Source organism: Morone saxatilis, unplaced genomic scaffold (assembly GCF_004916995.1).
Source record: "Morone saxatilis isolate NCDOM2014 unplaced genomic scaffold, NCSU_SB_2.0 Contig5, whole genome shotgun sequence".
NCBI classification, from domain to species: Eukaryota; Metazoa; Chordata; class Actinopteri; family Moronidae; genus Morone; species Morone saxatilis.
This window is the reverse complement of record NW_023340095.1, coordinates 15,879,090-15,890,339: the sequence shown is the minus strand read 5'-3', so window position 1 is coordinate 15,890,339 and position 11,250 is coordinate 15,879,090. Positions and strand designations below refer to the sequence as shown.

The 11,250-nt window shown below is 42.3% G+C and overlaps 1 protein-coding gene across 1 annotated transcript; it reads left to right on the top strand.

Moving 5' to 3' along the window:
- The first annotated feature begins 1,834 nt into the window (after positions 1 to 1,834).
- Positions 1,835 to 11,244, top strand: gja5a (gap junction protein, alpha 5a). The gene is made up of 2 exons (XM_035677302.1): positions 1,835 to 2,088; positions 9,419 to 11,244. Exon 2 carries the CDS (start codon positions 9,514 to 9,516, stop codon positions 10,663 to 10,665), a length of 1,152 nt encoding a protein of 383 aa, XP_035533195.1. The 5' UTR covers positions 1,835 to 2,088; positions 9,419 to 9,513; the 3' UTR covers positions 10,666 to 11,244.
- The last annotated feature ends 6 nt before the right edge of the window (positions 11,245 to 11,250 follow it).

The following is an 11,250-nucleotide window of genomic DNA, read 5'->3' as shown; positions in this document are numbered from 1 at the left end:
TAAAAACATACCTCCAAATATTATATTCTATTTCTACCAATTGATCCTTCTAAATGTTACGCACCTACCCTTATTCATTTTCTTACTGAGAGTTAAATGAGTATGAATCACATGTGTACATTTAAAAATGCAGCTACCACAAGAAGCCAGTTAGCTTAGCTTAGCTTAGCACAAAGACTGAAAACTCACTCTGTTCAAAGGTAGCAAAATCCCAGCAAGCCTTCAAACTAAACAACGAAATACATACATAGTGCATACCAAAGGTTTGGTATGGGTTAGACACAAAACAACTTGGTTTTGGGTTTAAAAAACAACTTGAACTTAAACTACTTAAATAGCTATTTTTGTAATAGGGAAACATTTTGTTTTTGGTTACTACTAAGTACTACTTTGCTGAGGTTCAGGGCCTTTGGCCATCAGTAATAACCACTTCATTAGGGTTATGGACCAATCATGGTCATGATGAAAAGAACTTCATTGTTGGATCTGGGAACTGGGAAACTAGCAGCAATCTCCCATGTTAAAGTCCTATTTTTAGGCATTTGCCTACACAACTGTTGCTCTAATTTTCCTGGGAGGACAGTTTTTTTAAATTCCAACGATACCAACACCTCTGAACCTCAGTAATTAACATGTTATATCTCATTTGTCATAATACGACAGTGTTGTAGTTTTACAGGGTCATTTGCCAGACTATTTCTTGGCTGGGTGCTGATACTTTCTGGAGTCTTCCTGGAGTTAAACTAACCAGATTCTGCGGTAGCTTAACATTCACCAGACAAACATAAGAGTGGTGTCGTTCTTCTTATCCCACTCTCGGCAAGGAAGCAGCAAAGTGTATTTCCCAAAGGAAGAGAACAGGAAGAAAGAGGAGATGAAAGATGTCATGTTAACATGTCAAAGAATAATGCAAATGTGGGATTAAAGTCACATCTGTTGGTGAAAGGACATTAGAATTGTCTGTCCATGAGTGAGTGCTTATACGAACTGTATGCCCTGACCGTATAATTACAGCCATTTGAATGCACGTTGCCCCTTCAGCAAGGAGGAATCAAACCTAAAAGATTCCCATTATATAATACAGCATGTATCCTCAGGCAGGCTGCAGAGCAGAGCAACATAAGCTATAGCTCACACATTGTATGACAAACAAGAAAAAGAGGAGGAACGAAAGAAAGAGGATGAGTTCTTTGAGTTTTGTCTATGACTTTGTTCGCATCCCAAAGTTCAGCAAGTGGTTTCAGACAGCACGAGCTCTGAGCGGAGGAGTGAGGCCAGAGAGACAGAGACACACAAATGAACAAAGTAGATACAGTATTTTCACCAAAGCCTTTAAGGTAAGACCTGACTTCATGACTGTTTCTTCTGTGTCCACTGGTTTGTTTTTAACTTCTTTAAACCCACATTCAGGTGAACTGTGGGTCACCAAAATAAAGCTAAAATCACATTTTTTGTTTTTACTTGAACTAACTTCACAGAAAAAGCTAAATTACTGTGAATATTTTGTTGTTATTTTTTAATCTTGCATTATAGGACTTTCACTGTGCCTAGCACTGAACACAGCACAGACAGCAGAACTGTAAACCTAAAGGACCACATAGTAAACAAGAGCACTCTGGAAGTTGAGTGGAATTGCCATTGATCCCAGAAAACAATTCCACTTCCCCTCCTGTTGCTGAAGAATGCTTCCCAGCAAAAAATAGAGTACCAGGGATGTAAGAAGAAAGGGGGAGCAGAGGGGGGGGAGGAAGAGGAGGAGGAGGAGATCGAGGAGGAGAGACAGAAGGGAGGGCCATGGAGGGAAACACTCTCTCATGATGCCCCTGCTTTTCTTCTCATGCCCCCTGTGTGGACTAACAGTTTGGTGGTGAGACGACACGAAGCTCAGACACCGTCCTCAAGAGCCAGCTCCTGTTAATATTCACAAGAAGAAGAAGGTAGTCCCACCGCTGCACCAAGCCTGCTCATGTCTGCACCATCACCTGCTATTTGGCCACTGAGTTGAAGGAAGACTTGTCTCACCAGGGGACAGATAAGGAGCCTCTGCTTTATCAGAAACAGCACTTCCAGACCACTATCCTACAGCAGGTAAGTGACGAAATGAACATCAGATATAACAAAACTCAGGTGAAAGACTAGTAGACATTTGGGAAAACGCTTTAAGCATCTGACTGAAAAACTACAGCAGTGGACTTAGCGATGAGGTCTCTGAGAAAGAGATGATATCTTGGTAGTGTTGGGGCGATGGGGTGAGATGGGGTGAGAGGGCCAGTGTGTTTAAAGGATCCCTGTCCTCCCTGGCAGGTAGTTATCACCCTACTCACTCTCACTCTTTTCATCTTACTCTGTCTGTCTCTGTCCCTCCTCTCTGCTCATAACTCTCAAAAGAGACCATATATTCAAACAAAGCGCAGCACTGGAGACCTCAAAAGATAGGGCCACATGCTGTATTGTATGTGTACATACTGTATGTGTTCATACTGTATGTGTTCATACTGTATGAAGATTTTGAGGAGTTATTATCTCCGTGGTGTCTCAAGATGAAATTCTGTTTGAATGCTATCAGAAATTTCCCATGAAAGTTTCTTGTCTCTACACAGAATTGACTAAAAATATGTGAGTTGCAAGTTTTCTGTTTTGATGAGGTGAACTAAACTAACTTTCATATAGCTGTTCATTAATTCGAATTGACAAAATACACTTAACGTAAATGAATGCTAAAGAACTGTGAACTGTAGGAAAATGCACACTTACTTAAGAGAGGTGCTGGCTTACAGGTAGACATTAAACAAATAAATCTGATAAGTCTGCTATTGTAAATAATATATATAATAATAGAGTAAATATACTTCATTATAAGTAAATGTCTTGTGATCAAAATGTTACTTCTTAAAAGTACAAGGCACTAGCAGAAGCAATTTGTACTAGTATAGTATAAAAGTTAAAGTACTTAGTAAGTAAAAAATGTAAGTAAAGTAAAGAAAGTAAAGTACCTCAGAACTGTATTTAAAGGCAGTTTAGTGCTTGACTAAATGTAGTTTATTATAGCCTTCGTCACAAAATGAAATAAAAGACTAGACAAATATATTTATGACTCTAAGATAAGATTTTGAAGAAAGTAAAAAGAAAGTGCCGTCACTTAAATGAGTATCCACAAAACAAATCTATTTCATACACCATCAGACAAAGTAACATCAAGTTATTCAACCTGGGTCTGTGGTCTGAAAAATAGCCAGCACTGTGACATCCCCACTCCCAGCACAGTCATAAAAAAGACTCAGTGGAACATAACAAGCCAAACAGCAGGTGAGATTTGTGTACATTCAAGGATCGATTTACATTACTGACTCTTCAAAATAAAAAGGACATAAAAACAAAATAAACAAAAGATCACAACCAGCCAAACATCTAATCTGTCATCCCCCCAGAAATAGCAGCTAACCAGGAAATTCAATCAGGAGTGTGTTAGTCAGAATTTTCCTCCATGAAACACCTTGCAGCTGTCTGGCCTGTGGGTTCCAGTTTAATGCCATATGCAGCTAAACAATAGATCATAACAGGGCTGTGGGTCTGTGTACAGTAGTGGGCAGATGAAGAGCCAGACAGCCATGTAAGGTAGCAGGCAGCACATCGGCCCACTGGCTTCTGCTGGTGTGACTGATATATGGCAGCCTAGATCCACGCCGGCCTATAAGTGGTGGCAACAGGTGACTTACATCCCGCATCCCGCATCAGATTCACTTTGTAGGTCAAACTATCCTTAACTCACCCCTCCACAAAGCCAAAACAGCTAAACTTAAACATGCTCATCCTTGATCGTAATCCCGGCACTCATGGGAGTGATACGCACGCCACCCATGCAGTCCTGCAGCTGCTGTAAAGCATACTGAGATTGACCCTCTAGACTTGTTAAAATCCAAGTTTAAAAGCCATGCTTCATATATACTACATGCCTTTTAAGCTTCAACTTTGACACACAGGTGCAATAAATCTAATAAAATCTCTAAAATGTCACAGAAAATAAATAATCCTTATTTATTTCCTTTATTATACCTAAATAACCTCATGAAAGAGCTTTCAATAGAGAGTAAAAATAACAATCACTGAGCTGAATAACTGCAGCCTGGGTATGTTTGGCATGTCTGTTGATGTCAAACGAGACAGATGAAACTGGTATATGAATGTGTTAGCGCAGAGCAGTTGTGTGGTTGGTCTGACATTTTCCTCGTGCTCTGCTGCGGCTGTTCCACTGAAACGTTGCTGAGCTGTCACAACACTGCACAGTGAACCACTACCAGCAAAGATATTTTGTATATAGAGCTCCCGGCAGAGGCTTTTCATTTGGGGTCATTTAATAAGAGCTGTAATGTAGAGTTTATCTACCTTGGTAACTTTACTCAGTGAGGAAGTCTCTTTTCTCAAGGGGAGAACTGGGAACAAATAACACTGATAGTCAGACAACCACACAACCAGCATACAGGAAATATAAAGTCTGATATACAACAATCAAACAGAGTTAAAGAAAACAATTACAAGAGTCATAAAAAATTCAGGATAATAAAGCTTTAATATCTCTAAGGGGAATCAATGAATCTTGAGGGGAGTTTGCAGTCCATTCCATTTAAAAGGTTGATAATACCTGATAAAGATTAGCACATGGATATGGAATATCTACAAAGTATCAGACCTTGTACGATTGTAAGATTTAAATGAGAGACATCTGGAAGCCTTACAGTAGAGTGCTATAGATTATTATTAATTTATGTCAACAAGAAAGTCCATCCAACTTCATGATACTGAACGCAATGATGCATCAAATAAAATATACGTCAATTATTCTCAGCAGTAACCAGTGAGTGGCAAACATTTTTATATGACTTTAATTTTGTCTTCTTTCTTCTTCTGTCAAATAAACACTGAGGACTTTCTTGAAAATAGGTAGTGAAACCTTAATGGGATGTTTTACTCTTATTTTGAAAAACGTTGAAAAACACTACTGGAACAGGAGTTTGATCACTACTAATGATCAGTGCTTAACAAAAACACACCTCAACTAATTTGAAAATGTGTCAGGTAATACATTTCTCAAGATTAAATGTTCAGATATGGAATGATCTATATGCAGACATATAGGCCATTAAGTCCAAATATTAAATATTTGTGATCTGGAACAAATAGTAAAGCCATGTAGTTACAAAGACATCATACACCAGCCGGCCAAATTTGTCTCTCACAATATTTTTTAGAATCAGGCCCCTCCAATGTGAGACTGTCTCACTCTAGGATAAATTAAATACTGTAGAAATTATTCTAAGAAAAATATGAGTTTTCTTGAGTGTGTTTTACTTCCTAATGACAACGATAAATGTAATGATAAAGGTTATGTGGTTGTTAAGCCAGCGCATTGGGATCCTTGCTTAAAGATTGACTTCATCTCCTGCAAATCCTCCCAGGCACACATAATAACACAATCGTATTTAATGCACAACACTGTGTAAATACTTTTTCCTCCAGTGAAGGGAAGCAGGCCGAGAAAATGTATACCCCACCATCTAATTGCCTGTCTGTTTATGAGGACAGCGTAGAGCAGGCAGTGTATCCTGGTCCTCTATGAGGATCCACAGTCTGTCAAACAGGGCTTAGTTCTGAAAGCTGCAGATCACTGAAGGAATGTTTAAATCAACCCTGCCCCCTGTTGTTCCTGGCCAGTGGATACACTGCGGCCTGAAGGGGAACCAGCTAGTGTTGGGAGCTAATATAGGAAAAGATTGGAAGAGAGATGGCAAAGAGTTCAGTTTTTAAACTCATCAAGAACTTTATTTATTATTTTTACATTCAGAGAGTTAAAAACTAAAGACAACAACAGAGAAATGCTGTTTATCTCTGCACTCTAATGCTATGATATCCTAAAACTTCCATCCAGGGGTTTTCTCCAGGCTGAGGTGCTGCCACAGCCCAGAGTCACTGCCCTCTAAGGCAACAGTGAGGCTGGTCCAACAGGCTGCAAGATTTATTGTTGTGTTGCAGAGTAGAGAAAATACCCAATATTTATGCCTGTTGCTCTGCAGCGAGTCACAGCGGCAGCCGTCACTTCACAGTGATGCAGTTTAGTAGCTGCTATTTCTCTCGGAGCTGCCTGGTGCTTATCCAGACCCACTCAGTGTTAGTTCATGCACATTTGACTGGAAGTTTAAATATAGTCAGTTAGTCCAGTTTAAGTTTGAGTTGACACTGAAATGGTGAAATGGCTGTAGTTTTTGGCGACAGATCATACAGAGTCTATTTTCTCACTTAGTTTATCATAATATCTCTCAAACACCTATCCTAGAGTCTTTTTTTTCCATGGAACTCACAAACACTCTTCCTCAGTACAGGACACATACAAAACCCACGTGGAGAGACTCAGAGATCTCCGCTGACGCTTTGATCTACGTCAAAGAGAAATAACTCAGAGGTGCATAATACATTCATTTGCGCAGTTTACCGTTCCAAATACCTTATAACCAGATTGTCCATTACTTCTCCATTACTCTGCCACAGAGATTATAAACAAATATGACAGCCATGATGGTCTACAGGCAAACCAGACCGCTCAGCACAGGGCCCAATGTATGACAGTAAATCCATGGTTATTGCCAGGCTTCCAGAGAGCCAACAGGAGCACAGGTATGATAGACAGTCGGCAGTAAAAGGTGCTTTTACAGCAGAGACGTTTGCTGGACTAGCTTGGCTCTAACCTTTCTGCCCCTCGGCCTCCCACTCTTTTTAATACCTTGTTCCTTGTGTCCTTCGGAAATCATATTGTTTGGGATTGCTTCCTCTGAGAACAGGAAGAGGTAGTTGAGGGAAGGACAAAGAAACTATACTCCTCTCCCCAGCTGATCTGAATTCCACTTCTACTTTTCTCAGAAAAAGAAAGCTTCCATTCCCATCACAGTGTATGAATAGTAGTGTGTGTACTGTGGGTGCTTTCAAGAGAACTATTGGATGGATGTGCCATGAAATTATGTACAGACATTCATATTTCCCTCAGGATAAATTGTTATTACTTTGGTGATCCCTTAAGTTGACATCCAGCCAAAATGTTTATTGTTCTATTATACTTCAGTTTATGACCAAATATCAGCCTGTACTGTTTAGTGATAATTAGCAAATACTATCATGCTCACACACTAAACTAAGATATAATAATAGTATAAACATTATACCTATTTAGCATGTTAGCATGCTAGCAGGGGCTTTGAGCTACAGTAAATCTACATCGTCACAGAGATGCTGGATGCAGGCGGCTGTAGACTAGTCCTGTTTAGATTAAGCTAACTAACACTATACTATAATATAATTACATTTTGACACTTTCAAGGGCTACTAAAGAATCTGAATATCATTAAAGGCCTACCACACAATTGACAGTAAACTCTCACGTCTTTTAACATGTTCATGTTTTACCACTCAAAAATACTTTTGTTAAACAATGTCTTTATATGCCATCTAAGGAATAGATGGCATATAACGACATTGTTTTTTACAAAAGCATTTTTGTTGTCTCCTATCACTAGATCACTTAGATTTTAAAGATTGTATTTTGTACTGGATACAATACGTAGAGGCCTGTCATGGTGCGATACAAAGGTTAGCTTTGAAGTCTAGATATATTGTTAGCAGGGTCTGCACAGGTGAGGAAAGCCTGTTGTCAGTATTAGCTGATAAAAGCACGGTCGTTGTTCTGTGCACCTCCTGTTATTGTGCTGGCTGGACTCTCACTCCCTTCCTCCTCCAACTCTCTGCCTGTTTGTGATTTACTTCCAGTAAAGATCATCAGCTTAATCCGCAGAGGGCCTTGAGCCAGTTCCCTGAGTGGGACGAGGACCTAACTAACTGATGATCCCACTGGTCTCCAACTGTGACCAGTCTGTCTGACGTTAGCGGGTATTAGTTGCATGCTGGAAAACAAGTGTCAGACCCAGAGCTTTCCTATGGTATGCATTTGCGAATCAGCCTTGTGCGTGAATAGTTTGAACATTTCCTCTCCCACGTGTTCTAACAGGGGTGTTTTGTTTCCCGCCTCTCTCTGCTTTACAGATAAAGAGCACAACGCTCTGATTTTCCATCTTATTGCCATATATATACTTCATAGAGACACCGAGGGAGGGGGAGAGACAGACAGAGGGACAGATGGTCATGGTCATTTAGACCATCTCTCTCACACACATAACCAGTGTCAGTGTCAGCCAGGCAGTTCAAAGCCCTGCACAGTGGACTACACAATGGGAGAAACTTATTATGGAAGCAACTGCTCGTGAAGAGGAGGGGTAAGAGAGGATATTAACTCCCTGTTTGGCTTTTTTCACTCTCTGTGGTTATGGTGATAATACTGTATATTCTACCTGGCACACCATTAGAATAACAGTTTGTCTTAACACAAAGCTTTTGAAGAATGTGTACGTTTTCTATAACCTTGCCAAGTAGGGCAGTAACTTCAGATGTGTGACGTGTTGTTGGAAAAACCCATCAAACTGTTACTTTCAGCCCTCATTTTTTATGTTATAGCTCATCTGTCTTTGATCTCTAATTGTACAGTAAAAGCTGGCAGTAGACACACATACATAGTGCATATAGATGTCAGAGGTCACCCCTTGATGGAGTTTGATGGGTTTTCCTAACCCCTCAAAGACGGGGTCATTTATTGCCCCCTTAAAGCTGTCCGGTGAACTGCCTTATAGGGTCATTCTCCACTGAGACTTGCCAGCCTGTCACTGCCATGTTTGGTTCTTACCCAAACTCTTACTAATGCTGGAGTCAAGAGGTGAAAGCATACATGCACAGCGAATAGTTGGAGAGATCTGATTGACGCTCTCAGATCCAGATTGCAGCGTGTAGGAGGAATTCATTTTTGCTCAGAGGACATCAAAGCTGCCGTTCTGTCTGTTGGGAGTGAAGTCTGCTGGTCATGGTCCACAGGCGAGATGGGGACTGTGTGGCTCAGGCCCGGGTCACAGCATTAAAAGGACAAAGTCTCCTAGCTTTAACTTGCCCCGTGGTGGCCTGTGGTTTCAATGTCATACATAATTTGGGATTGCACAGGGGGAATGTAAACACACACAAAATAATATTTAATTATTTTTCTTAAAACAACCTCATTATTTACTTTTACATGACTCCCAAACTTCCTCTTCCTCCCTCTCTCTGTGTGTCTCTCTCTTTCGCTCATGGGAAAATGGTTGTTCTCATGCCAGTGTCCAGTCCCCAAGCAATTCACAGGCTATTTTTATGCATATAATGCTGCACACACGCCCAGGTCATTTCATCAGCAGTGTATAGAGGACCTACAGCTGACTGTAACTGATTATCTGTATTCTTCTTTTCTCCTTTTGTACCTTTCTCTCTGCTCTGTCCTTCCTTCACCTCTGCACCTCAGTGACCTTTTCACCTGTAGCACACCCTCTTTCCGCCCTTTCTCTCCTCCTTCTCCAGTCTTTGTGTCTCAGGTGTGTGTTCGGCCTGTGAGCAGTGATGGGGGACTGGAGTCTCCTGGGGAATTTCCTAGAGGAGGTCCAGGAACACTCCACCTCGGTCGGAAAGGTCTGGCTCACCGTCCTCTTCATCTTCCGTATCCTGGTGCTGGGCACGGCAGCCGAGTCCTCCTGGGGCGATGAGCAGAGCGATTTCCTGTGTGACACTCAGCAGCCCGGTTGCACCAATGTGTGTTATGACAGTGCCTTCCCCATCGCCCACATCCGCTACTGGGTGCTACAGATTGTTTTTGTCTCCACACCATCCCTCATCTACATGGGCCACGCCATGCACACGGTGCGCAGGGAGGAAAAGCAGCGGAGGAGGGAGCAGGAAGAGAAAGAGGCGAGAGGGGAAGGCGAAGGAGACCTGGAGGGGGAGAAGGAGTACCTCCAGCAGAAGGAGAGCGGAAAAGTGATGACATCTGATGGGACTGGACATGTTCGCCTGAGAGGAGCGCTGCTGCAGACTTACATGCTGAGCATCATGATCCGTACAGTGATGGAGGTGACATTTGTTGTGGTGCAGTACCTGATCTATGGGGTGTTCCTCAAGGCTTTGTACCTGTGCAAGTCATGGCCCTGCCCCAACCCCGTCAACTGCTACATGTCCCGACCCACAGAGAAGAACGTCTTCATTGTCTTCATGCTGGTGGTGGCCGGTGTGTCTCTGCTGCTCTCCGTGTTGGAGCTTTACCACCTTGGCTGGAAGAGCGCAAGGAGGTGTGTACGCGAAAGGGCATTACAGAGGAGCAACCAGAGAGCTGTGACGGTGGCCGTGTCCACAGCCTTGGAGCCCAACAGCCCACCCCGGCCCTCGGCCTCCTGCACCCCACCCCCTGACTTCAGCCAGTGCCTGGCAGCCCCAAGCTCCTTGAACGCCATGACCTCTATGGCGTCTCACCCCTTCAACAACAGGATGGCGCTGCAGCAGAACTCAGTCAACTTGGCCACCGAGCGGCATCATAGCTGCGACAACATGGAGGACGAGGAAGACTTCCTGAGGATAAGATATGACCAAGCCCCCACAGAGCTGCCCAACAGCTGCTCCCCATCGCCGCTGATGCACTCCGGCTACATGAAGGACAAACGCCGCCTGAGCAAGACCAGTGGGAGCAGCAGCCGGGCTCGCCAAGATGACCTGGCAGTATAGACTCACAACCAGGAAGAGTGGCTGATCGGGTGGGAGAGGAGGGGCTCGACCTTCAGAGCCAAAGAGAAGGGACGGAAAGATCAGTTTAGGAAGACACAGACAAGAGGAGTCTGAGTGAAGGGGTCACAACGTGAGCACAGGCTACTTATGCAAACTCTGACACTGAAGCCTGACACTTGACTATAGAGGATGGACTGGACTTTAAAGAGTGACACTAAGATCCGTGAGTGGACTGTGTAAACTTGACATGTGTGAACTCTGTGAGCAGATAGTGTTTGTAAACCAATCTGTCACAGAGCTCAGAAAACTGACAACCAAACTGCAAAAGAAAAATAATTTTGAATTGAGAACAGGGTAACAGGTGTGAGACCTGACTATTGCACATTTTCTGTTTGAAAAAGTTAAAGCCAAAAACTAAAACAGATAAAGAGACTAGTAAGTGAAAATGACACGATATTGGTGTGAGAATCCTTTCATTATAATCCATAATATGACACACATCTCAACTATACAATTAAGATTAGGTAACTTTAATAGCCCAACCAACTGTTTCTTTTTTTTGCGGCAAAAAATAAAATATACATT

Bases quoted from the DNA above. Each gene is read 5' to 3' on its own strand.
- gja5a (XM_035677302.1), top strand. From the start codon at position 9,514: ATGGGGGACTGGAGTCTCCTGGGGAATTTCCTAGAGGAGGTCCAGGAA.